The sequence below is a fragment of the Caloenas nicobarica genome, chromosome 20 (assembly GCF_036013445.1).
Source record: "Caloenas nicobarica isolate bCalNic1 chromosome 20, bCalNic1.hap1, whole genome shotgun sequence".
In the NCBI taxonomy this organism is placed as follows: domain Eukaryota; kingdom Metazoa; phylum Chordata; class Aves; order Columbiformes; family Columbidae; genus Caloenas; species Caloenas nicobarica.
In genome coordinates this window covers 6,687,742-6,715,224 of record NC_088264.1, presented here as the reverse complement: position 1 = coordinate 6,715,224, position 27,483 = coordinate 6,687,742, and the positions used below count along the sequence as shown (strand labels likewise).

General features: G+C 45.3%; 1 protein-coding gene across 2 annotated transcripts; it reads right to left on the bottom strand.

Annotated features, from left to right (window-relative positions):
* Positions 1 to 8,710: 8,710 nt before the first annotated feature.
* Positions 8,711 to 18,887, bottom strand: GORAB (golgin, RAB6 interacting). Of its 2 annotated transcripts, XM_065649074.1 has the most exons (5): positions 18,811 to 18,887; positions 17,510 to 17,858; positions 15,006 to 15,107; positions 13,111 to 13,251; positions 8,711 to 10,469 (listed from the first exon to the last, which is right to left on the bottom strand). In XM_065649074.1, the coding sequence occupies exons 1-5, from the start codon at positions 18,872 to 18,874 to the stop codon at positions 10,004 to 10,006; spliced, it is 1,122 nt and encodes a 373-aa protein (XP_065505146.1). In that variant the 5' UTR covers positions 18,875 to 18,887; the 3' UTR covers positions 8,711 to 10,003. The 2 variants fall into 2 exon arrangements, with proteins under 2 accessions (XP_065505146.1, XP_065505147.1); XM_065649075.1 differs by lacking the exon at positions 8,711 to 10,469 and having other exon boundaries at positions 13,107 to 13,251.
* Between the last annotated feature and the right edge of the window lie 8,596 nt (positions 18,888 to 27,483).

Sequence of the window (27,483 nt, the reverse complement as noted above, 5' to 3'; positions counted from 1 at the left end):
TACAGAAAACCAACCAGCAGAAGAGTCCCAGCCATCAGCTCTGAGCAGTGTATGAGACAAGCCGCCCTTGATCCGCTCTTGGCAATAAAGCCCATCACAGCCAACCCTCCATGCTAGCGGAGCTGTAATTTGAGGCAGGTCCCCACTAACCTGAGGCATGTAGCATGAAACACTAGAGACCATCATCACGCCTCTTTGCCCTGAGATCAAGGAAAGGTCTAGAGATGCCACATCTCCTGAAGGCAGTGCAATTATCAAGCGAGGGCTTGACTAAGCTTGACTGAGTTTATACAGCAGGAAAGTGGCAGTGGCACGTTAAGCTCACCTGAGACAGAAACAAATGTACAGTGGTAGACGTCTAGGGCTTGCACAAAAAATGAGTGGCCTCTCGTTTCAGGGTTAGCCGGTCATTTCTACCACAGAACTTCCTGTGCCAGCACCTGCAAGTATTTAAATTTCTCAGGCTTTATTGTATTTGTTGTACCTGCCTTCCGTTTTTTTTTATCCTTTATGTTAGATGGTGCTGAGTTTTCAAGTTTTTCTCCACAGGGATGAGGCCACCAGGTGAACCACAGTGTGAACAGCCAGCCAAAACTCTGTGAAGGTGGGATGTGAGCAGACAGGCCATGGGGAGAAAGCCCTAGAAGGAAGATGGAATGCCTACATGCAAGAGATTTAAAATGACCCTGAGATAATCTCTAAATTTGGACTTTGGTAATACTGAAGGATTGGAGAAAAAGGAAAATTTTCGAGAAGAGGAGGACTTCCCAGCCTTACTGGTGGCCTCATGTTACAGCAAGGCTGTGCCTAAGCAGACCATCTACCTCCCTGAGCATGGAGTGACTGCCGAGGTGATACCTGAGCAGACATGCCAGCGGATTGAGCGGCGGGTTTCCATCTGGGCTTTGCCAATGCCTGCCTCAGCGCTGATAGTAAGAAGCAACCCCATTATCGAGAAAATAAGGAGGTATACAAATTTAGCAGGGGAGCCTGCGGAGATATTGTCCGTGCATCTCTTTTAAGGACATAGCCCTGACAAGATGTTTAGCATCTTTTCTTTCTGATAACTACAATACCTGGGAGAAGCAAACAGAAGAAACTCAGAGAAATGTCAGCTGTTCTTCAGGTCCAAAGCAGAAGCAGGAATCTTCAAGGCCAACCAGGACGGGAAACAAAAGCTCTGAGTTGAATTAGTCATGTACCAGTCGGTCCTGGAAGAGAAGCCAAGTTTCTACCTTGCATGGATTCCCTGTGCTCTGGTGTGCAGCTGAGCCCCTGCCGTCCACAGAGTGGATGTTTTAGTGCCTGGCTCTTTTTAACTGGCACATGTTAAGAGCTTTGAATTAACAGGTGCATAAAAACTGTCAAAAAACACTTAGCTCTCAAGACAGTCTGTCGGTTGTATTAAAAATATGGTTTTATGTAACCACATTCTCTCAACACTTGCTGGGTATTACGGCATGGGAAAGTCACTTGCCCTTTCCAAATGAAAGCAGGGATGTTTAAAATCTCCCGCAGAAAAAGAAAAAAAGAAAGAAAATGAGAAAGGCTACAGTTCCTCTGATCTTGCCAGGCAATTGCTCCTGTTTTCCACACTGAAGGTAGATTTCTTCCAGCAAAATAGGACCAGCCTAAAGCTCCAGACTAGAGGCAAGCACCCCAGCAGGTCAAAAGACCAGTGTCTTGCAGCCTTACTGAGCTGGAAATGAGGGATTTTTGACAACTAAATGGGAAGATGTCTCACTTTCTGACTGAGGAGGTGGTATTTGCTGTGAGCATGGTCTGTATTTAAAAAAAATCAGTTTAACAGAAGTTTAGAACTAGAAAACAAGCTATTTGTGCCCATGTTTTAGAAGAGGTTTAGAAATGGTTTTAGTTCTCATTCTCCCCTCAGTCATGAGTCCCAAACATCTGGGATCCCAGAAACAAAAGCATCAGGTTTCCAGAGTAGAGAGAATTGTAAGACACAGGTCCAGGAGAATTTTTAAAACTCTCGAAAGCATTTCTGAAATCAGTTCCCTTTAAAATATGTGGCAAATATATTGAAGTGGGCTTCGGATTAAAGTTTTACTGCCTCTTGATAAAAGCCATTCGCACCTTTGATGTGTTTGTGGATGGCAGCCATCCCAAATGCCTTCCCCAGGCCTCGCCCCATCAGGAAGTTTCCCCCTGGCTTTCTCCAGGAATGCCCAGGTGGGTTATCATCTGCCACCTCTCCAGAGCTGACCAACTCAAAACAGCCACCTCTGGGGTCACAGACGTGGTAGGTGAAAACAAAGATTTCTGAGTGCAAGCGTTTAGGATGTAACGGTGAACGTGGATAACCCCAAAGCCTGTGAGAAGTGGGAAGAATAGCAGGGACCTGAGCTTCTGAAACTGGCTGTAAGTTTAATCCTACTGAGTTTAAATTCTGTGAATCAAAGCACTTACAGTACCACCCTGTGCTCACCCACCCTCTGCTCAGCCTGACTGCTCTGAGGAGCCCTGGTTATTTGCTTAGCTTGCAGGACAGATGGGTCCAGGAAGTTTTTTGGCAGCTGCTGGAAGGAGGAAGGAAAACTGGTTGAAGGACAGAAGGAGAAAATGTATGGGTGGCTTGCGAGGCTTTGAGTAACGAAAGACTCCAGTGTGGGCAGTTGAGACAGAGATGGAAATCAAATCGTGATTCCTCGCTATGAAACGCAGATTTAGCTTTGTGATGTCAAGGCCAGAAGAGAGCATCATGAGTGTCCAAGCATGACCTGGTGCCACTGCCAGGACGAGCAAAGTAGCTTCTCAGGTTCTGCCCGTGAGAGCATCAGAGGGACTGTCACTGACAATACCATATATGCCGAGTAAGCCCAGGAGCAGGAGCCTGCCTGCTGGATTCCTGCAGAACTGGTTAATGTCACCGATGGACACTTCACAGTAGTTAGGGGATGCAGTGGGATGTCATGGAGAAAAGTCCATTGCTAAATATTTTGATATGACGAACGCAGAAAAGAAAATAATTAGTATTTTAGCAGATAGAGGAAAAAGAAAAAAAAAATCTGGAAGCCAGCAGAAAGTCCGGCAGAGAACCAGGCATGACTTTTTAAAACAGCTGCAAGATGTTCTTCTTGGAGGACCAGAGAAGCATGTTAGAAAAATGCTGGAATGGACCTGGTTCTTTATGAGCACATCCTCATGCCAAATAGCATCATCTTCTCTGCCATGAAGCTAACCCCCAAAACGTGGGAGCAGCTGCAGCTCACACGATAGCAAAGCCAGAGACACAACCTCTAGGACATCATCGGCATTACAGACACCGAAATATGCACCATCAGCAACAACAGTCATCACCTAACAGCCACAGAACTACTCCAAATATGATGCAGGGTTTCAGGTGATGTTCAGAAACCTAATCCAGAATCCAAATTGGGAAACTTTGAAGAAGATGATGTCTGAACTGGATTAACCTTTCCTTGGGACGGAGGATCTGCCTACATGGAATGAGAAAAGGGACTCGAGCCTGCAAAGAGACAGCTGCTTCACTCTACCTAGCTCACGCTGCAAAGACAGGGAGGATACTCAGCCCAGACTTCAGCACAAGCTCACAGCAGGGGTGTCCTGTGCCTTTATAGAGTTTGTTGCCCAAATTAACAATCTAAGGGATAGCCAATTTGTGACTTTTCAGCCATACTGTACACAGCCAGCAAACACTTCTAGTGGGGTACCCTTGCTGGGCTGACAGCTCATGACCTCCTAAGGCTGCGGTAGTGCAAAGGGTTACCCTTCCACATGGAGAAAGGAAGGAGGCAAGATAACATGGCTTGCGGAGACAGCACCTCCATCCTTTGGAGAAGGAGTCACACCAATGGTGAGTTGCTGTTATCTGCTGCTGAGGAACAACTCCCAGGGCTCTCCATCCCTTCAGCTATCCTGAGGACAAGGTAGTTCACAGCCACGTGGAAGCAATGGGCGAGAAGGTGAGCTGCCCTTTAGCTACACGGTGGGTAGCTAAAGGGTCTCTATTCCTGTTGCTGCTGGATCTTACGACTGCAGCCCAGCCGGGGCCTCACCTGATATTGGCTGTCATAAGGCAAGACACCTTATGACATTGCTAAGCTTGAAATTCATGGAGTGACTCTGTCCTTTGTTCTGTTACCTCCTTTACTGGCTCTTCGAAGAAGGAAGCTGTGTATGTGAAATACCCAATGGTGTCTCCTTCAGGACATTTAGGTACTAATGCAGAAGCGACACGAGATCAGCATTTGGAGCTGCTCCTGATGTGTGTCAGGGAGACCCTGAATGCTGCTGTTACCTTATAAACTCATTGCAGTATTTGTCTGAGAGTTCCCAAGCCACAGTAAGGTCAGAGAAATGCCTTCCCAAGGAGCCAGCAGGCTAAGATCCCGGGCTCGACGGGGCCCTGCATCGTCGGGGACCGCCCGCAATCCAGAACAAAGACCTATTACCGCACACCGCAGAGAAAAGAAACGTCAGAGAGACGTTTGAAGGGTCAGATTCAGCACTGACAACAAGAACACGAGAGGATCACACCAGATCATCATAGGTTCAGATATATCACCAGCACTGCCAGCTACTTCAGAGAAAACCAAGAAACCCTGCATAGCGAAAGTTAAAGAGGCTCATCATTCAGGAATTTATTTATGACCCATGTTTCACTTTTATTACCCACAGAGCAATTAAGGTTGGTTTGGGTGTTTTTGTCGCACTCAGCTCCAGCCCTTGAAAGCAGACTCAGGGAAGGCCACAGCTTCAGCCCGTGCAGGGTCTGGGCGAACAGTGATTCTGTTCCTTCATTCAGCCATCTTTCCACCCCCCCCCCACATTGTACAAGAGGCAGGAGACTGAAGAGGTGTCCCTGGCACTGCAGCTTTCACATTGCATGACTTATATCCACTCCAATGGGATCAAAAGGCACAAAATGCATTATTCCAGCTCTTAGGGTTTAATTCTCTGCTGTGAGGAATGTCCAAGCTTTTCTCTTACAGCCTGCTCAAATGGATCCCAGCGCTCCACCAGAGGACTCAGCTGAACCGGCCTTGCAGGGCAACCTGTCCCAACTCAATTATCCAGTGGTCTCCAGAAAACAGCACAGCCCTGACATGGTGTAGCCCAGAAAAAGGGAGTCATGGGTTGGCTCCCCAGCTCCAGAGCACAACCGCAGCACCTGGCACCCACACATGCTCTCCAGTCCCAGATATCACATGGAACGGCATCCCTGCTGCCACTAGACTTTCTGCACTCATGCCGCCACCCAGCATCGTCTATTCACCCGGACACTGTCCCCATCCTCTGAAGGAGGGTGTGACATGGGGTGCTGAGACTGCCAGACCCCTGCCACACCTGAGGGCTGCTTTACTTACTGCATAAGAGCAGTTTCTCCAGATTCTCACCTCTCGCACACATGTGCAAGGTGTGAAAACCAGTTCAGACACTAAACCCCACTGCTCAGCTCTAGCAGTGTGGAAAAATAAAATCACTGCCCAATCAGCCAAACAAGCAGGTGGGAGTGGTATGGACAGAGGCAGGGCAGACAAGGTACTAAACCTGCCCAGTGCTCCCAAGTGCCTCGTTATACTGATTTATGTTTAGCTAATTGAGAAAATGACTCTAACTACACAATCCAGGCCCTAATTCAGAAAGGCCCAAGCTTTTTAGTGTCTCTACCTGCATCTTAAAAGGCATGATTTAAACCCTGTAACTAACAGGCTGCCAAAGGGAAGGATTTGAGGGATCTGATGCCCTATCATGCCGAGGGGGTGAGGCTTGGCTCACTTCTCTTGTTACTTGTCTTTCCCCACTGACGTACAAGTTTGCTGCTGGGACATAAATCAGGGGGAATGATGAAGGAAACCAGTCTTGTGCCCCATCAAAGGAGCCAACACTCCCTTTAACAGGACCATGCAGACAAGCCTAAATAGGGCACTTAACAAGCATGTGGTTTCTATTATACCAGCCCACATCCCCTACACCGTTTGCATTGCCACTGGCCAAACCCTTTGTCCCTTGCATGCCACACCTGCTTATATCCACAGAATTACAAGAGGGATCATGATATAATACAATACCAAAGTGTTGAAAATACAATTTCTGGGTTGGATGAGGCCTGCAGAACAATATTATCTTTTCTACACAGCTATAGCACACACAAGAGCAGAGCGCAGAGACCCAAGACACAACGTCCACACAGAATCACATGAAGTACCAAACTCAGTCCAGGACCCACAAATGCTCAAAGATCCCACACAAGAGGCATCTGGTTTTGATCCAAGTTTGAACCTTGGCAAAAGGGTGTTTAGGAACAGAAAGTCCATAGATCCTGCTGTCCTAAGCAGAAAATGCAGAACGGAGGGAATCCTAGCATGTGAGGCAATTCGATAGTGCTCTGCTCCTTTCTTTGGCTCCAGAACTTCCCCAGAACAGGGTAACTTTCCCATAAGCAATCCTCTCCAGCATGTTCTTAATACAGCTGGTCAGGAAACACAATACCCCCAGCCACTAGGCCAGTCATGACTTTTCACTCTTACTAGTTTTTCCTCATTCAGTTTAGATGGGATAGAGGCTCCAAAGGAAGACTCCACTGCATCGCAGAAGGTATTTAGGAAGAAGAACGGCTGATAGAGAACTTGAGTCTCTCCCCAGACAACTACCCTAAGCTAAAACCTCTTGAGAGCCCAACTTCAGCTGGCTGGATATACAATCAGATTGGGGATTGTCCAAGTGTTTTACACCACGCACTAGACATCCATGGGAACCCCAGGCTGAGCCATAACCATCTGGGCTCATTTAAACATTTCTTGAAAGAGGAGGGAGTGTTAATCCCGTGATCCTGGCCAAGCTGCAACACGGGCAATTACACTGTGCTTTGTAACGTTCTCACAGTGGTATTTATCGGTGTTTTCCACTTCTTCTCATAACAGTAATGTGGTGGCCCAACACAGAAATGGGTAAATTGCCATAGGAGAACACCAGTCCCCTGTGATGAGCCCTGCAGAGTTACTGTCAGATATCACGCGTTGCTGTTTTCCCTGCCATGGGTCTTCAACCCCAGCACACTTCACATTCAGACTTCTACTTCTGCCTGCAAGAGGTCTTCACTTAAAAATCTACCCACCCAGCCCATTCCTGACTTAGGCTGAACTTTTCGTTTTTCCATTTTTCTGAAAATACAACACGCCAGCCGGGTGAACAGTGCACCTGCCTTCTATGCACGCCAGTGACAGCAGAGCCAAACAGTATAAAATGCATCAACTACTACAAAGGTAGAAATGGCTTTTGCTTGAAGAGCCTCCATTCCAACAGTTCTCTTTCCTTAAAGGAAAAGCAAGGAAAAAAACCAACCCTTTTGTTGTACCGAAATCATCTCCCGGCATTTCTGACCAGCACACATGTTGTTACAATTAGGACCGGACTGCTTGGCTCCAGCATAGGGGGAATGTTAAACCGGCACACTGGCACCCATCAAAACATTTGCGAACTTCCAAAGTGGAACTGACACCATGGTAGTGGTTTATATCACACGTCAGAGAAAGGCTTCGTAACTCAGATCAAACAATTTAACTCTTGGGCTCCCTGTCTAGAGAGAGTGACCAAATGCTAAGCTGCCTATTGTTACTTCATACGGCTGTTTTCATGTGGCTTCCAGCCAGTTCGCTTCATTTTGCAAGCTCAGAAGTGGCCCAAACTGCGATCAGGGCCTTGTAAGAGAACAAACTGCCGATTCTAACAAGCATTTTCCCTGGCAGGCAGAAACAGCACCAGCACTATCAGGATGGCACACGGGAATTTTTCAGCTTTTGTGTAATTTTGTTGGATATAAACCTGTTCCCTTCTAGGAAACTCATATTCTTAAGTAGTTGTCAAAAAGATTTTTGGACTTATAATTTTTTGCCTGTTTTGGTTTGAGGAGTTCAAACAATAATCTTACCCATAACAACAAGGTGCAATCAGTAAAACTATTTCAACCACATTTTAGCCTACTAGACAACAAATTATATGCAAAATGGTATTCATGTGCTTCCTGTAAATACCAAAACAATTCCATTCTTCTGTCAGATGCTCTTCTGTATGTCCCCTGATGAGCTGAATACGACTGTAATGAGGAACAGACTGGGACTTAGATTCTCTTGAGGAGCAACTGGGGACAGCTGCAGAGGCTGGAAACAAGAATGGTACAATTAAATGATTATTGCACTTTGGTATCCAGTTTTGAAAACCGTAATCAGGTTGCTACAAGCTGTTCTGCAACTGGAGACAAAGCAAAGGAAGTCAGTCACAATTTTCTCACAATACAATTAAGTCTTCGGCTTCTAGGCCAGGTCTTCGAGCAAAATAACAGAGAACGCAGCATATCAGCAACGACAGAGCAATGCTTCATACGTATCTCAGTTTTCTAACTGCAATCATCCCTGAATATGAGTGGCTTCTCTAGGAAACAGATTTATCCATCTTTCTCCTGTGTATTGGAAGCACCAGTAGAGATTTTCCACTGCTGCCTCGGGCCATGGTTAGTTGAAAAGATTCCTGCCACGCTGTATCCTGCCATGCCTTTGCTTCATAAGTTTTCATATTTTGGAACAGCCTTTTAGGAGGTTTTACTTCCACGCAGCAGAAAGTTGCCAAAGGACACATCTGATAATGTCATTTATCACCTCCTGTGGAAAAAGTCTTAGATATGTGTATTAGTATCAGATATCACAGCTGAAAGTAAACACACTGCACAGAAGATGCACTGATTTATTAATAGAATAAAAATGAAATGTAGTGACATGTTTTCCACTATTAAAGCCATAGAAACAATCAGTCTCCCATTTACATACTTGATGGTGTCTTTCAGTAACTCATTCATAAACTCTGACTGACAAGTTGTTGAGGTCAGGTTTTACAGAAAGCATTTCCACCACGAAAGCAGCTTTCCTCCGTTCCAAAGTGGAGAGCTATGAATGCTGTCCCCCCAGTTTGCAGGTGCATTGGTCTATGGGAAGTTTTTCCACATCCTCTATTCGAATTCCTGAGACTTTCTCCACCTGGAATAGCTTTTTAAAGCCTTCTAAGAGCAACAGTGCAAAACAGCTGAGCTTCTTGTGGGGTACAAACCCACTCTTCAGGCAAGAAAATGCAATGAATATCATAAGAAAATAGGCTCACTTCCAATATACAGTGGAGGTTATTCATTACAAGATCTCCTACTTATTGGAACTTTGAGGCAACCAAGACAGAGAAAAATGTTTGAAATGGAACAGCTTTAATTGTAACACAGTCTCTTTTGTGTGTTTCTACTTCTACATCATACATTCTTCATTGTCTTATACTGTAGCCCATTAACCCATCATTTTTATTAAACCATAGCTGCTGTGATTTCATAGATAATAAAGTTATCAGTATATAGCTTTGTGTGATCCAGTATGATGGTAAAGAAATAGGTGAAAAATAGGAAATATTACAACTGACTTTGCAAGCTGCCTCAATATGCAAATTTCCTTTAAATCAGGTACAGGAAAGAGTATCAGCTATGAAGACAATTAAAGTAAGCATTTGGGTTTCACAGGATTAAAAACCATTGAAAACTAATCCCTTATGGATACAAAGGAAGACAAACATCCTATCACAGTTGTCAGGGGACAGAATGTGTTCAGAAGCAGAGTAAGTTGGGATGTTTCCTCCTGTAGGTAGGCACCTCTCGCAGACTGCTTGGAACAGGTATCTGTGATATCAATATGCTGAAAGCCTTTGGAAAAACCCTACTGTTCACTTCCAAGTATCCTGTTTCAGGAAGGTACAAAGCCCCATGAAGAGCTGGGCGTTAGAACATGAACTTAAACCGGAATGATAAAGACAGATGGTGAACCCCAAATGAAAGTCTTTTGAAAAAAAGAGCCTCTAAAATTTGAAAACAATGTTAAAGAGAAATGAAGTGCATATTACTGGCACGGCAGAAACCCAGGTATAACGTACAGCACACAAGCCCACAGACAGCATATCATCCATAACCGGCTGGCTTGTGTGAATGTAGCAGTCACGTCCCAGAACAAGCTGGGGGGCTTCCTGGAGTCACTGCTTGAGTTTGGCTGTTCATATTGGAGAGAGATTTGGTATCGGAGTTTTCGGAGTGAACCAACTGTTCAGAACTAGCAGGAGAAGCGACAGCACGGTTAGCACGCTCACCCTCCCGCGCTGTAACACCAGGAGTGGGGTTTTCCTTCGCTGTCCCAGCAGGATTGTGTGACTGGCTGGCTTGTCTCCCTGCTTCTGCCTCCTGCTGCTGCAGCATCCGCTCCACCTCTATCTCAAGTTCCAGATTTTCCTCATCTGCCTCCACTTCCAGCTGTTGCATTAACTCCTCCAGCTTCCTGGCCTTGCGGAGCTCATTCTGCTGTATGATGGTGCACAGGTGCTCCGTGAGGTGCTCCTTAATCTCTGTCTTTTGTTGGAGGTCCAGCTTGGCTGCCACGTACTCCGACTCAGCCTTTTCATACCGTTTCCTGCAAAATCATCATCGTTTCTAGCGAGTTAATTCTCAAAGCACTTCACGATGTGACAGACGGACAGATACTTTAAGCATCCCTGACATGCAACATGCCCTGCAATGCATTATGCCAGCTATTCATGCCATGCTGCTACGTTAGTAAAAGGGAAGAAAAAAAGCGTGAATTGATCGAATCTTTTCCTCTTGACATATTAGCCTCCCTCGCTGCTGTATTCCAAGAGTTCATTTGTTCATCAAAAATCTACAGCTTGAATCATGATCAAGCATTTTTACTTCTTGTTTTAAGAGATGCATCACTAGTGGTAGAAAGAAACCATCAGATATTGTAGTGTTTTCACACTTGTGATGAACACCTATCTAGTGAACTGAAACACTGCAAAACAGTTTTGTGCTTTTTCTAAGCCAGCCATCCACCCAACAGATACAGACGCTGCAATGGTGGCACACACATTTACATTCGGATCTGCTCTAGAAGTGCACTCTTCCGGTCACCCAGATACGTTCTGAAAATCAGGAACAGCACAGATTGACACAGCATACGACATCAATAGTGATCACAACTTTTGGGTGGCAACAGATGTAGAATTTTATTGTAAGCACCCCCCACCACACACCTCCTGCCAATTCAAACTTCCTGTCATGACAAATATAGCAAAAAGGAAATATTCTGAATATTTATTGAGGTTAACACATCCGGGACGTCTAGCGCTTTAATGGCTGGTGTCCACATTAGTGATGCATCTTCCACTACGTTCAGTGAATCTGTATATTAATTCTGATTTAATTAATAGAAAGGTAGATGCAATTTTGCTCATCAGGAAAAGGAACATGCAAAGGGTTTTCCAGAATGACCACGCAATGTACCTTACCGAGCACTCATAAAACTAATATTAGTAAGGTGGTTGAATAAAGAATCCAGCTGTTTCATAAAGCCAGATTCGAATTTTCTGGTTAAAGAAAGCAAGAGAAAGATAGGAGAGATCCTTTGCTCAGGGAGACAGAAAGAAATCAGACATAGAAAAGCCTTCCCAAACATGTTTCTTTAAATAATAATCACAAAACTTTGACCCAGCTGTAAAGGCTCTGTCTGCAGTGGGCAGAAGATGCCCACTTACATTTCCCTTACAACAAAGCCAAGATTTCCCCGGGTCGGTATCTGAAATGGAAAAACTAATGCTGCACTGGAAACTTCTCCATAGTTAAACCTTTGGGCTGAATTCATACATATTTCTCACACCATACGTACGAAAATTTCATTCCACAGCAATTGTCAAATGCCTCTAACTATCTATGTGCTCAGGACTATTTAATAGTGCACTTTTTGAACCACTGAAATTATTTGTGCTTTAGCCCTAATATATAAAGCAAGAACTTAAAAGGCCTTTAAAAAGACACCACTTAAAAGTAAACCAGCTTTGGCTCATGACACATAAAAACTACAACACTGAAAGTATCTAATTCACATTTGCAAATCCTCCCTCACAAAAAGGAAGACTTACTAAGCTTATGGAAGTCATTAAGTATTCTGTAAAGTCTATCCCCTTCATCCTACCAGCATCCCTTTTTGTTATCTTCATTAAAAAATGCTTTCTGAACGTCAAACGCTTCTGTTATGTGCTCTTTAGCCATTAAGCATTTCAAATAGACACATTATATACCAAAATTTTGGTAAGGAAATTTCCTGGAGCATTTAATGGTTTTAGAAACCTGACTTAAACCTAAAATAGACTGAAATGTTTTTCCTCTTGAGGATATGAAATTCAGTATTCATATGCACTCAGCTACTGAAACTATAGTTAATCTTAGATATTTCAAATGATAATTACACACAAAAAAATCCTTAGTTTTTAGCTGCCACTGCTACTTTTTTAAAGACTAATTACCACGTTTATTGCCCTGTGGTCAACGTATAGCAGAAGTCATAAGGAGAAATACACGTTTAACACACTGAATCGTGAACTAAAAACCGCAACCTAACATTTCGATTTTATTAAATGGCTACATAAACATGCTGATGTTTATCTACTGATGTTGTGGTTTACCCACAACTAATAGGGTGTTCCGATTAATTTCTTGCATTTAAGGAACTCATCAGAACCAGAGTGATTAAAGGCACATTGTGAAGGGTGAAAGCTTGCTTTTTCCTTCAGTTTTTGGTTCCAGTTCCAAATCACTTCAGCAGTATTATATGTTTCAAGCTTAATTGGTCCCATTGATTCCAACAGGACCAGAGCTGTCATCAACAAGCAAGTTTCCCTGAAAAGGACTTTCGTTTTAGGACTTCTAAAAAAAAAAAAAACCTCTTTCCCCTTGAGAAGAAATAAACAACCTTGAAACAATAAAGCAGGGCTTATGGACAACTGCACAGTTAAAGCACTATGTCTCGTGGCAGCACAAAGCTGGAAAGCACAGCCTGAAATCAGAAAACCTGCTTCAATTTCCACATTCCAAGGGAAAAAAAATCAGGAAATAAAAAGCACACTTTTACCTCAAGATTTGAAAGCCCCCCAGACTGTCACCACTTTAACTACACATTAATGCAATGACATAACTCCATTACTGCTTCGGTGACAGGAAACAGCATTTTATTCCTCTACTCAGACAGGGCTATTCCCTCCTCCCCATCTGTCGCTTACCGCGCATACGAGTAGTCCAGGCTGGCCTGATCAATGCGGTTCCGCAGGATGCCAATGTCAGCAGATACCATGTCATCCAGAGCTTGTAACTCCTTCTGGATCCGTTTTAGTTTCGCTGTTTCAGCTTGAGTTCTTTTGGATCTGCAAAAGGAAGATGGATTTTTTTTTTTTTTCCAAGCCTCTCTTCCCAACATAATGGGCCCCATTTCATTTGTAGAGCAACTCACTTCTTTAACAGCTATTCAGAAGGTTTCTCCTTTGGTTTAAGACTTTTGATCTTTTTTAATATCCACAGGGATCTAAAATGTCTGCTATTAAAGGACTACAGCAAAATTACGTAATGACTATAATCAAAGTGCCTAAAATGGATTGTGTTTCTTCACTGTGGAAACACACAAGAAGCTGCTGTATCTAAGTAGTTCTGGGTGCGAGGAAACAGGAAATGGCTGGGGCGGGGGGAGCGAGAGGGGGAAGGGTATTTAGTCCTGCAAATATCCCCTTTCAAAGAAGCCCAGTTAGTAGAGGCCAAAAAGTCACCTAACCGAAGCTTGATTTCCATTTTGCAAAATTACTCCCAAAAGGCCCAGTCAAATCCCAGTGAAGTCAATGGAAAGTTCTACATCAAACACAAAGGATTTCAATCAAGCCTTATGTAACCTTTTTCAACTCAGCCTATTCATTCCTAAGTTCTGACAACGAGATGTTGCTGAGGGCAGCAATCTTTGATGGATTTCACTCCCAAGCAAGCTAAGTAACTTTCAAAAAGCTTTTACACCATGCCACTTTGCTGTCATTTCATCACCACCAGCAAGCCTGTGCTTTTCAGCCACTGCTTTACACCCCAAAGCAGGTACTTGAAAGCAGGACTAGATCTGTAGGAAGCAAAACCACCTCTCATTAGACCAGCTGATGCAGGTGGAGAGAAAAAGACCACCTGTAGTATTGCTTGGAGCCTGAAGGAGGCCTTTGAACATCAGACACAACTCCTGAGCTATCACCTTCCAAGTCCTCCTCTCTCGTGCTCTGCTTGAGGAAGAACACAAGAGAAGAACCCAGCCTGGTGGTCTGCTGTCCTACAGAGGCTCAGACCAAAGATACTTGTGTTTTATCTCTGCCTGGCAAAAGAAGACAACATCTTTAGAACCTCAGAGAGAATCTGTGTCCACCTGTGCTACTCAAGAGCTTTCACGGGCAGAACATCATGCATGTCTGGGAGAGCACTGTGAGCCTGAAAGCTTTACATCTCCCTTGATCCAGTGCCATCAGCTGCTCCAATATCCTCCCCTACAAACCTGCTGTCCCTATAGTCTTAAACTCTCTCAGTGGATAACACTGTACAATACCTTAAAGTCTGCTCACCTGAAGAGCAAGAGATAACAACTGTAAGAATATGTGAATTTTTATCATTTTTAATCAGCCAGTGGTAAAATGGTACCTTCTTAAGTTGATCCTCTTTTCAACACTTCTCACATAAGAAAGCGTCAAAAGCCTGAATAGAAACAGCCATAGTTTCCCTTCATAGGCTAGAAATCAAATCAACTTTCCTTAAATCCAGTGAAAATAAATCAGAAGCAGAACAGGGGTGAGCATCTGAGCACCCCAACTTCCCAACAGGCTCTTACTAACAGGCACAAGGACCTGAGCTAATTCTCAAACTCTGTAATAACTTTTCCATCTGCGTGCAGAGCTGCAGCTTTGGAAGTGTAAAAAGCTTAGTCACAACTTCTTAGCCAGCTTGTCATCAAAGGGAAATCTTGATCACAGCTGCTCACTTGTGGAGCAGTACGTACAGAGCAGAGAGAGAAGGAAAAAGTGAAATTCAAATAGAAGATATGCAACGGGTTGCAGATAAAACTAATGCCTTCCTCAGCCCATGCTGCAGCATAGCCCCTTACCTCTCGGCAATAGCTCTGGCCAGGAGTGCCTTCTTGCGTTTATTCTTCTCTTCTATCAGCCGCTGCTCTTGCTGGAGGATTTCCCATCGTGATTTTTCCTGCCTGTTCATTGACAATAAGATCAAAATTATAGAAAGTTCATTTCTCTCCTTGTTCCCGAAATTACACAAATACTCACCATCATATTTCCTGGAGCAAACTCTAAAAATGTCAAAGGAACAATAAACAGGTTTTGGTTCTGAGGAAAGAAGAATCATCTGCAAGAAGTCATTCAGACCAATAAAACATTGCCAGATGAAATCCGCTGATCAGAACAAAAATCTTCATAAGCAAGTAAACTGCTGGTTAATTCAGCTTTGCTGGAAGAAAGAGCATGCCGCACCTTTGCAGAAATGGGTGGAAATTTTCATTTAAAGGATGTGCTTCTCCACTAGGTAGAAGCAGCTCCAGGTTTCCTACTGGCTGCTACATGTTGCTATCTGTTTAGTCTGCCAACACAGCCTCTTTTTTTGGAAAAGTTTTTTTTCCATAAAACAGATCCTTTCACAAGTCTGCTTTACAGTACAGTCCCCAAATAATTAATCTGATACAAATAAAAGGCTAGTAAAAGTTACAATGAAAATGAACAACGCGGAAGAACAAGAATTCGCTTTCGCGATTCCACTTCCTAGGCTACATCTACCAAGAGATACAACCAGCCTCAGAGGATGGAAGGCAAGGTCTCAGATGAGAGGGGACGACCTTTGACAACACAACTGGGTAGGACTAAGGAGAAACAAAAACTGCTTTGCCACTTTTCCACCCTGTTGTGTTCTTCATGCCCCCTCTCAAGAAGTCTCAGCTTAAAAATAGCTTAGCTTAAAAATACCCAAGTAATGCAGCTATGTTAATCTTAACAAGCATTTCTGCATAAGAATATCTCTTCAGACTTCTCCTCATCACCCTTTTCCTAAATCCTCATAAATATTTTTATTAAGATTTAAATTCAAGTGCACAAGCTGAGTTGAATTCAGCAGATTCAGGGGGCGGTTGTTGCAGCTAAATGTCATTTGCTCCCCACAGAGTGACAAATTTCTCTGCAAAGCTTTAGCTGTCTTCTGCCCAGTCAAATAGCGTCTGTATTTTTGACCACTAGGAAGGAGCAGAACAGCCAGTACTACTGGTGAAATGCACCCACACGAGGAATGTGGCACTGCTTGTCAAAGTGCTGCTGTTCTGGTGAAGGGACAATTGTGTGCAGGCAGGTGATCCCAGCCAGGAGCCGGGCAGGTAAGCGGCCAGCAGCATGGCCAGCAGCTGCAGCCTCTCAAGGCACACCTGTACAAAACAGAACCTCCCGGATCCTTTTGAGTTTTAAATTTGAAAGAAGCCATACTCTGCTTCTCCACACCGGTGCTGCTGATGGCCACAGTCCTGCCTCTTCAGTGGGAAGCAACTTTAGATGCTGTTAAGCTCCTACAGACAGATCTAGCCAGAGACAGGGTCTGGCACACCACACTCAGACAGCTGCTGATCCCTGTTTTGGAGGAATACAAATGGTACATGGATTCTGGTGGCCAGCTAGTGTTTGCTGATTATTTTGGGCAGAAAAGTCTGGAACTGCAAAGGAACTCAAGGCTGGAGTAGCATTGTTGAAGTGCCTTAGAAATAAATTATATGCCCTAGAAAAACAATTCATCTTTTTGCCCCTCAAACTTTGCTTTGCCCACTGGGGAGAAAAAGAAAACTAGTGCATGGATATAGACAGCAAAACAAACATGAAGACATAAAACCAAGAAATTTCTCATACTGAAAATGCCTGCCCTCTCTAGCATTTAGAGAGCAGCTTCCCTTTATAGGCTCCTGTCTGAATTCTGGATGATGAACTAAGTAATTGCCACATTCAATCAGACTCCCAGAGAGCCACATTCAGTGCTTTTTCCTTTCTCTCACATGTACCAGACTGACGCTTCTGAGGGAGACAGGCACCCCGCTGATGTACAGGGTGAGACCCTTGAGACTGGTCTCATCTTGAATCGTAAAAACTAGAGAACTGCTTAAACCTGAAATTTTACCTCCTTACCAACACTTCTGGCATGAACAAAACTGCAGCAATATTGCAAAGGGGAACGCAAAGTTACACAAATCACAGCATATCTAATTCCAAAAGGGCTTTTTGTTGTGGCTGCTGGCTTGTCTACGCAGCACGAGACCAGCGAGATTAAGTCTTCATAAACCATTAACACAGTCCTGCCATCTTGGGCACTATATGATATACAGTGCCACTGCCACAGGAAATTATTTGAAGACAGCACAGTGCGTATCTGCATGGATTACGCTACAGAATTTGGTTTTGAATCAGGTTTTACCCACGCAAAGATGAGAAACAAAGTTTCAACGCATAGGAAGCAAACACGACCTCTTAAACCTTGCTATTAGATACAGGAAAGTTTACTCTACTGTACAACAAAAGAATGAGTCAATAAATAATAAAATACATCCCCTGATTTTACTGACTTACTAACAATTCCACTTTCTTTTTCTCCGCTTTGGAGTTTGACTTTGCAGGGCGGGTCTGCGCATCGTCACTGCCATTACAAGGATCTACTGGTGTCACTTCCTTCTGCTGCTCTCGGTTGTCACTTTGCCTTTGATCTCCCACTGAAGGAGGATGAGGTGGTGGCACAGGCTGCTCAGGAGGACCAGGCTTGTGTCTTGGTACAGAAAGCAACTGCTCCGGAGGAACAGAGGCTGCTCCACCCTGCAGTCCCAGCTTCTGACACTGCTGCTGGAAGGCTTTTTCTCTTTGTGTTGGCTTCCGACTCTTACTCACAGTGCGGGGATGATGCTGCTGCTCTGAGGGTTCATAAAAACCTATCAATGGATGAGAGGGAGAAACAGGATTAGAATTCAATCTTAAGATCAAAGACAGACTCTGTGAGTTAACTTTTCTGGGCAAGAAAACAAACTGGCACAAAACCAAGCTAAAGAAAAGACATGCCAGGGTGTCAAGGGAAGGCAATGTGGGGGAAATCCCAGGAACCTGGAAATGTTTTGTTAGTCCAAGAATCAGGAGCTGTAGAGGATCTGAGCAACTGAAATGGGGAGAGGGAGGAGTAAGGAGCTTGGACTGAGGGACTATGGCAGGAACCACAGCGAGGACTGGAGGCTGCCCTTGGGGGAATCATAGAGATGGATGCGGGGCTAAAGAAAGATCCCAGGCAGTCTGGTGGGCAAGCTGGGGATTTACAAAATAAAGAATGGGGAAGAACAAGGTGACAGATGGGCAAAGAGGAGGCCGGGAACACGAGTGAGGTAGCAGACTGATGTGGTGCAGGACAAGCGGCTGGAGAGTTTAGAAATGTGACAGAGAGGTTGCAGGTGGAGAAACAGAGGGGCTGAACGGGAGATTGAGAGATGGGGCCGATGCACCGGCTGAGGAAAATGAGGGGCTGCCTGGAGCAGCCGAGGTGTCTGGTGCAGAGATAGAGCGGGTGGGCAGAGGGCACCGATAGCGTGCGGATGTAGGGCGACCAAGGGCTGAATGAGGAGGCCGAGGCTGACCGATGGGGGCGAATGTGAGCGCTAAGGGGGCGGGAAGCCCCGGGGGATGGCAGGGCCGAGGAAAGGGACGTGGAGGGTTAAGGGGGCTGCACAGAGAGGCCGGGGTGGGAGGAGAAGGCCGGAGGTGTCGACAAGGGGGCTGGGGGGCTGCTGAGGGGCTGCTGAGGGCCCAGAGGCTCCTCCGCGCTGGACCCGGTCCCGCTGCCCCTCGCTAAGCGCGGTCCCGAGCCCCAGCCCCGCCGGAGCGCGGCCGGGTCCGTACCTGGGTGCTGGCTCCGCAGGCGCCGCAGCTCCTCCTGCGAGAAGCCGGCCCAGGCCTCGGCCATGGCGCTTCCTCCTTCCGCTGACGGGGCGGCGCGACACACAGGGCCCGCGGCTGCCCCGCCACCGCCGCCCGCCCGCCGCAGGCGAACGCCGCGGACAGCCCCGGCCGGCGGCGCTTGGCGGTATGGGGGGGGGGGGGGCCTCGCGTCTCCATGGCAACGCGGCGGCGCAGGGAGCATGGCGCCTGAGGAGCCGGGGCGGGACGGGGCGGGCGTCGCCGGGCCGCGGAGGCGGCGTGAGACGGAGAGCGCTGGGGGGCTGACAGGGCTTGTCGGCCACAGGCCGCCCCTGGGGGCTGCTCACCGGCGAGACAGCCCCAGGGCTCCTCGGCGGGAGCGTATCCTGCAGTGCGGGATACGCTGCGTGGGGCTTGAAAGTCCAGCTGTTATAATTAGGCATGATGAAGCAAGCCTCAAGGAGCACCAGCATGCCTCCCTGGCCATTTACAATCGGTATTTAGGTGAGATGTCCTGTCCAGCGCATCTCGAGCTGTGTTTGTGTGGTATACAGAGAACTCTTGTATAGTAACGGGCCTATGAGGCAGGGACATCTGCACAGCTAGCTGCTGATGTGCTTTAAACTGGCAAGGAAAGGTATTATTTTCCCCATACTTATGTTTCTGAAGGTTTGCTTTGACTGTTGGGCGCAAAGATGCGCACACATGCTTCCTTCCTTAGGTATAAACTGAAAAAATCCTGCAATATGTAGCAATACTCTCTCAGTAGCCATGAAAACAAGTATTTTTGTTTCCATCCAGCCCAAATTCTTGTGGCTGCTCCAAGCCTATCAGAGGTCTTGCAGACGAGCTTACCTCCCACTGGGAGAAAGCCGGGGCTGGAACACAAGGGCACAAGCCCCAGGCTTAGCTGAAGCCATCCAGGGAACTGGAGGCTTAAATAATACATCACTGGCAATAAAACGGGGACATTTCAGTGCCTAACCACATCCCTCACAGTTTCCAATCTGTAAGGGATTAGTCAAGCCCCAAGGTATTGCTGCTCCCAGCACAAACTCAAAGCGCGATGACCATGTATGACTTTGCAATTTACCGCAGCAGCACTTTTTTTACCAGCTCCTGCGTGACTAACGCGTCCCATAAACCCCAGCCCCGCTCGGAGGAGAAGCGGTGCTGAGCTGGCAGGCGTTGACTGGCTCTGATGGGGCTTGGCTGAGCGCCTTTGGGGAACAGAGTGCCCCCGTTTCTCACCTGTGGCTCAGCTGTAGGCCTTGATACCAAGGGGAGGTGTCGCAGGCATCCAGAGGAGCGTGGTTATCTCAGCTCTCTTGGTCCTGACCAGGAGGTCCTTTCTGGGTGAGCCCGGGGCTGAGGGGTGCCAAGCGGTTCCTCTGGAAACCTCACCAAGCACAGAAGAGATCTGAATGAGAACCGAAATCCAACCTTGACTCAAATGCTCTCAAACTCCGGGGAGTCCAGACAGCAGAACCAGGTGCCAGCTTGAGTTTTACAATGAATCAGCATTGGTCCACCCCACAACAAGGTGTAGGCACCTAATTCCCTTTTAGATGCCTGTACAGGAACTGGTGATCTAAATTGGCCCTGGTAGCTAAATCACTGTAACAGGCTCTACCAAAACCACAGATCTCAACCAAATGTGCTTCGTGAAGTACAAAACGCCAGATCTCATTCTTGAACCTTAGTTCTTTCTTGTCTTCCAGGTTTTAACACTACAAACAAAAATGAAGCACCATACTCACTTTATTGCTGCAGATATTCCAGGCATAAAACTCCCACATGTTTTATAGAAAAAAGTATAAAGACTTTGGAGTTGTTAACTATAACGCTATAGGCAAAGCAGTAATCCATTTTAACAGCTTCCATCAGCCAAAGGTTTAATTACCAGCCGTTGGACCAGCTTTCTCCAGGAACAGTGAACTCAGTGAAGTCATTTCACGGGGAATTTACCAACAGCAGATTTAGAAAACAGAGGCTGCCCATGTTCTCCAGCCACTTCATGTCCTCGACTATAACATGGCACTGAGTGTTTGCCACCTAGGAATGAAGTGTTTTCCCAGCAGATATTGGTACAACACAGGCTGGACAAGGCCAGATGAAGAGAATGTAGAAACCTTCATTTCCATCCCAACAACATCCCAAGCAACAACACAAAACTTCCTTTTACATCTGGGGCTGGCTCTTTTTGTGCTTTGAGAGCTGCTACCTTGCTAGCAGACCTGGAGACTTCTGTGCCTGCTGCATCCATTTTCTGTTGGTCTAAGTGGCCTGGAGGCTGCCAACAGATCACACAAAACCCCCATATTTTCTTAAGCAATTCCCAAATCTGTGTGGAAATGTCATCACTGGCTGGCAAATTGAACCCTCCAGATCAGACCTCAGGGGCAGACCTCAGATGACATTTGAACTCAGGAAAGATGCAATTTGTACCATTGGTTTAGTTCATATTGAAAACTTGGTGTTTTTAAGAGTCAAATAAGCTCTTCCAGCAAGGGGCTCTCTGACTTAGATGTGTGTTTTTAACCTGATTCTGCTCACCACTCTCTGCACTGTCGCAATAACACACAAAGCAGCATTTTCCCAGTAAAAGACTGAGCCCTAACGTGGGACAGGGAAAGGCAAGTATAGGGAAGGACAGTTTCCTTTCTTCCTGTGTTTCACACCCTGTCACAAGCACCCAAGGACTTTGACATAAAACTCAAGAGGCCTGGGGAAAAAACATCCTGAAAGAAAAAGAGCCAAAAATTCCTAAATCTGTTTATTTCTCTTTCTAGTGAAAAATCTATCAAACTCTATCCATGTCAATACTATCCAAGCTCTTACCAGAGCATAAAGCAGGTTGGCTTAGGAGGAGTCACAGTGCCCAGCTGAGCCATGGCCCTTTGTGAGCAAGGAGCAAGTCCTGCCTTTTGAGAATAACTCATGATTAATTAGTCCTTTAAAGGATGCTTCTGTCATCCACGCTCTGAAAGTTTCTTTTGCTGATTCTCTGCTGAACTGCCCAGGCAGCTTCCAAGCCTGAGGTGAGTAATTTAATTTCTTAGCGTGGCACTGACAGCAAGAGGGCACTTCAGGTGCTGAGGTTGTGAACACCTGTGTGCGGAGCTGTAACTCCTCTGCAGCCTGTTCAAAGCAATTGGGTTTTGCACATTTTTCAATGGGCTGCGTTATTCTGCATATAAAACTGTAGCCAGCAATTCAAACCCCTGTAATGCTGCGAGAACACAGCCCTAGGGTTGTTCTGCAGATGCCGCCCATACTGCAATGGGCTGGCTCGAGGATTTATGCAAAAACACAGGTCTATCTAACGGAAATAGTGTTTCCACTGTAATAGGAATTATTCTCATTCTGGAGTAAGGTGAGAAAGCTGAATTAAAAAAACACAGCATTATTCTGTCTCCCTGGTTTCTGTTCTCCTCGGCTGCTTGGTAACTGGGATTAAGTCAGCGTTGTCATTTCTGGGACAAAGGCAGTCTTTTGGCTTGTAAGAATTTCTTAGAGGGAAACAAAAATCCACTTATCTAAAGAGCTACTAAGTGAGAAAAACTACATTGGAAACCTGCTTTTTAAACGATATAAACCAATGGTTTTCAACATCTTTTGATTTGTGGATCTTTCTACATTTTCTAGCGAAAAGGCAGACTCGTACGCAGCAAGTTTAAGGCTGTGACCTTGCTTCCTCTGAGTTACCTTTCACAGAGACCTCAGGGGTGATCTCCTGACCCCTGGGCTAAGGCCATGGGTTGAAACCACAGCTGTTTTCCTTTAAAAGGTCCAAATTTTGTTTCTCAAACCCCAGAGAAAGGGGAGACACATCCTAGCAGAGCTCTCTCCTCTACGTGCAGGATGCTGCAGGCCAGCCAGGGACATGGGATATAAAGACACAGTGCAGGGCTATACGAACTGAGTTTTTTCCTTAAGATAAATTCACTTTCAGAAAATAAAATCTGAACTGAAAGCTCAGCATGCAATAGGAACATTTTCTTTTTAGAAAAAGAATATCATTTTAACTGACATTTTTTGTCTTTCTTTCATCCCTGAGGCTAAGATAATTTTTCCATACTGATAAAATTATTCTTTAGTAACTAATCATCTTAAAATGTTTGCATGAAAAAAAAGCCTATATCTAAATAGGATTAAAAGCTGGCTAAAGAAAAGCACCTTAAGAATAAAGCTGGTAAAATAAAATACAATTTATCCTGACCAGAAATATCCTGAAGATTATAAATTTACCACTTTTGAATGGCAAAACCAGAGCTGAGTAAAACAAGTGGAAATGAGCAATTGTTTATATATAGTTCATGTAGCTAAAGAAATATTTTTGCAGCTAATGACTTTAAAAAAATACTTCCTAAATAGTGTTAAAATATCTCTAAAATAATACTTTTAAAAAGCAAAGTTAAATATTTAATGACAGTTCCATAATACTTTTAATTGTATTGCTTAATGTAGGTTGCAATTCAAACATTTCTATAGAAAAATTAGAAAGCAATTGCTTTAATTCTAACCATTTGTGTAAAAATTATAATCTGTCAAAACAGTTGATAAAACTAGAGATCTGAAAAGAAATTTGCTAAATGTTTGTTATCTTTGGCATAACATAAGTGATTAGAACCACCGTGCTAGAGAAATTGAATTTTCATCAAACAAACTTATTGTTGGTACATGCTCAAGTGAATGAACTGGGGTTGTTTAGTCTGGGTGGGAGAAACGTGTGGAGGAGAAGACATGATAATAGTCTTCAAATATATAAAAAGCAGCTGTAGAGAGACAGGGGCAATCTGTTTGCATTGTCCATGGTGGAGAGGTGAAGAAGGAAAGGAGACCCAGGCTAGAGATGAGGAAGAGCTTCCCAGCAGTTAAGGCAGCAAAACATGGAAAGAATTGACTTAAGGCCACCATAGAGTCCACATTACCAGATATTTTAACAATAAACATCTGTCAAGCAAGGCGGAGGAAAGGTCAATGCTGCCCTGGGACAACGAGATGCAGTTTTTGGTGATTTGGGGTGTGTGGACCCACAGACACTCCAGGGGCGGAGGCTGCTGTGCAACATTTTTGACCTCACTTTGCTGAATCCTTTTTGTTGGGCCATTCGAGATAACCCACATCCCACCAGGGTGTGCTGGCTGCCAGCTGAGATCTGGCCAGCCCCTGACACCTCTCCCAGCCTTGTTCCCATGACCGTGATGCTTCCCACACCATTCTCACATGTCCCCGCTGCTGTCACAGCCCCATCACCCTTCTCACGGGCACGCACATCTGCACCACAAGCTGCACCACGCTTGGCACCAGCCAGCTGCGTAGCTCCTGCCACCTCTGCAATAGTCTGCGTGGGAAACCATTGTCTTTTCATGGCAAAAACAGGAGGACAGATGGTTGCCAAACCCGCGAGCCAGCAGTGCTTGTAATATGTATTTGCAGTAGAGGATTTTATGATGCGAAAATCACTTTATTACCATAAAGCGCCAAAGATCACGAATGTGACATCCGGGTCGAACTTGTGCCAGGGCCAGTTCCTGTATCTCCTTCCAGCTAAGCAACCCACATGCTGGAGGGTGCTGTCCCCTCACCTCTCCCAGCTCAACGCTGCTGCAACTCAGCAAGGCAGGATGAGACAACTCGCTTTGCAAGGGAAATGCTGGCAACCCTCAGGGAGTTGTGTAGGACCCTGGTTCCCATCCTGTTTTATCCCCGCAAGGCATCTCAGAAATGCTGTGGCTGGTGTGATGAAGACATGGCACTAAAGCAGTTTACGCTGTTTTGGCTCGTTTTCAACCCAGGTGGCTGAAGGGACACCAGCTCAGGTGACATACCCAATGCCAAAGGAGGATGTGTGATAACCCCTGTGTGTCTGCTAAACAAGCTTTCCCCTCATCTTCACTGTGTCCTTGTAGTAAGACATTGGACATTTCTCCGTGGAGTCTTGTCCAGAGCACAACGATCTCATTCAGCGTCTGTGGAGGTGCCTGTAACACAAATAATAAGAACAACCAAGCATCTCCCACAGTAGAGGAACCCATCTGGAGACCAGCAAGCTGCAGGCTCTTCAAGACACACATGGGCTTGGCTTCACCTCCCCATCCTGCAAACACGTAAGCTACAAGAGACAGATGTGCAGGGTTAGGATCTCGCTGTCCCCTCAGCTAGCAGGTACTGCCCTGCAGCCACGGTGAGAGGTCAGGGGAGCCCAAGTCACCCCCGTTATCCTCAGCAGCATAAACAGGCGCTCTGAGAACCGATCTTGTGTGCGGCTCCCCAGCCTCACTCCCTGAGCTCCAGCGGATGGTCTTCTGCTTCCACCTGCAGCCTTGGCCACCAGCCACCACACAGACAACACGTGCTACAGTTCAGAAGTCTTTAAGGTGAAACACTGCATCTTTCCTGCAATAAAGTTCACAAAATGTTGATGCTTTCTCTCTGCAGCAAGCACCCAAAAAAAAAAAAAAAAAAAGTAAACCCCCATGTGTTTATGGGTGTTCTTAGTTACTCGCTGAGGCTGGATCTGGGAGGAGGTTTTCAAGGGATTGCTGAGTTGCAGAGTGCTTGGTTCTCGCCCAGGCTTCAGCAAGTACTCCTTCCACAGCTTCAGAAAATCACCCCCGCCAGGCGGTAGCTGCGTTTCACAGTGTTCTTGTCTAGGCTGTTTTTCAGCAGCATCTCTGGGTAGGGAGCATTTTCTTTAGTTTTTAAATACTGTCCGGACTGCACACCCAACTGACGCCCCCACGGCTTCCCAGGGCCAGGGACTAATGCAGATTTCCCAGTGTCGGTGTCACTCGCAGGGTTTGAGCTGTAGCTACAAAGGCTGTAAATAAGCAGGGTGGTGGCCAAAGAGGCGTAGCAGCTCTTTGATGAGGTACCAGAGATAGCTGGAGAGAGATCTGTACCACAGCCTTGCTGCAAACATTGATTTCACACAGGTGTCAGCCAGCAGTAAATACACAGGTTAATAAAGCAAGCTCTGGTTAAAGTAGGGGCAACCAAAATTAGACCCTTTACTGCTGCAACAGTAAGGTGAAAACAAGGATGACTGGTTTCTTCCAGTGGTGGAAAACTCTGGTTTTGGAGCTGAGCTGGAAAGCAAAGACTTTTAATATAATGAGACAAACTCATTTCATTTTAGGTCAACCAAAAACATTTTGCTTGACCAGTAACACAATGTTCTGGCTTGCTTGGAGACTATTTAAACTAAAAACCACAACTCTTTCCCTTTTAAATGTAGGTCCATTTAAAAATTAAAAGCCAAACCAAAACAAACACCCCTTCCCCAAAAAACAGGCTTCAAACTAAATTATCTTCAATAAAGCAAACTGCTTCAGCCCGAAAATGCCAAAGTGAAATATTTCAATATTTAAGGAAGGAAAGGAGGACTTCTATTGTTTTGTCTTGTCATTGACCGACTTCAGCCCAGATTTGTGAGTTATTTTGGTTGCCTTCATTTTCGCAGAGGACTTAATTTTTTAAAAAATTTTAAAACTAATTAAATATTCTCTCTTCCAGTTCAGTTTGAGATACAATGGTCAGGTTCAGCAAAGGTTCATAAGAACATGACTGAGCTGAAAATTTGCACAAGTATCAGGCAAATACTTGTTTTTTTTTTTTTCTTTTTTTCCCTTTGCATTTTAGGTTTTCTTTGAAATTGTACCTGAATTTCAGAGAACCCATGGGGTCCTTAGGACCAGCCGCCCCTGAAACATACACAGAGCAAACCTGTCAAAGTCTGCATGCTCTGCCGTGTAACCTGCGCACCGCAAAAATTCAGATGTCATCTTCAGTCCTGCAAAGTATTAAGACAGGCATTTAAGATTTACCCGAGTGATTAAGCATGAGCAGCTTGTAATTGTTTCCAGATTCCTCTCCTAGGAGGAGAAAAGGCTCTGCAATCCCTGTCCACGTGCTCAGTGTAGCAATGCACTCACAAACAGAAACTGAAGATGAGCCGAAGAGGACAAACAGACATCCAAAGTTTCACAGCTGAGAACAAGCCGGCATTACCTTTTAATCCAGTACAGACTGTCCAGCTCAGAAAAGCAGGATTATTGAGCCAGCATATATCAAGGTATGTCTGCATCCTCCCTGTAGCAACACCTGTGCACCAGCAACTAGAAAGCCCCCTTAAGTACACATGGTCGGATTCAGTCTGCAATTTTTCATCTGGCTTGGGAGTGTTAAATGAAGATCAGCTGTTGAAATCGGCCTCATTTAGGGAAATCTGACTGTGTCTGCGCTTCCAGAGAAGACCTTTGTCCTCCTGGTTTTATATAAAGCCCCAAAGATTGCTGACTTTCTGCATAAGCCACAAAACAATCCAGCAAGCATCTGGAGAGACTTGCTTCACATCTCAAACTGCTCCCTTCGTGCAAATCTACCAATATATTTTTTCCCACAGACTGCTTGGTCATGAAAAGAGATCTTCCTCTTGGTCAGAGCTTCAAAAACCTTAGCAACTCCAGCCCAAGTTTGAAAGCAAATTCATGGGTTCGCCATTGCCTTTGAACACAGCAGGGACGTGCTCCAACAGGTTAGATCTCGGGGGCCACGTTGCTCCCAGGATTTAAACCAGACCACATGTGAAATGGCAACTACCTCTTAATTTTTTATTTTATTTTTAAATAGGATAATTTAGGGGCTATG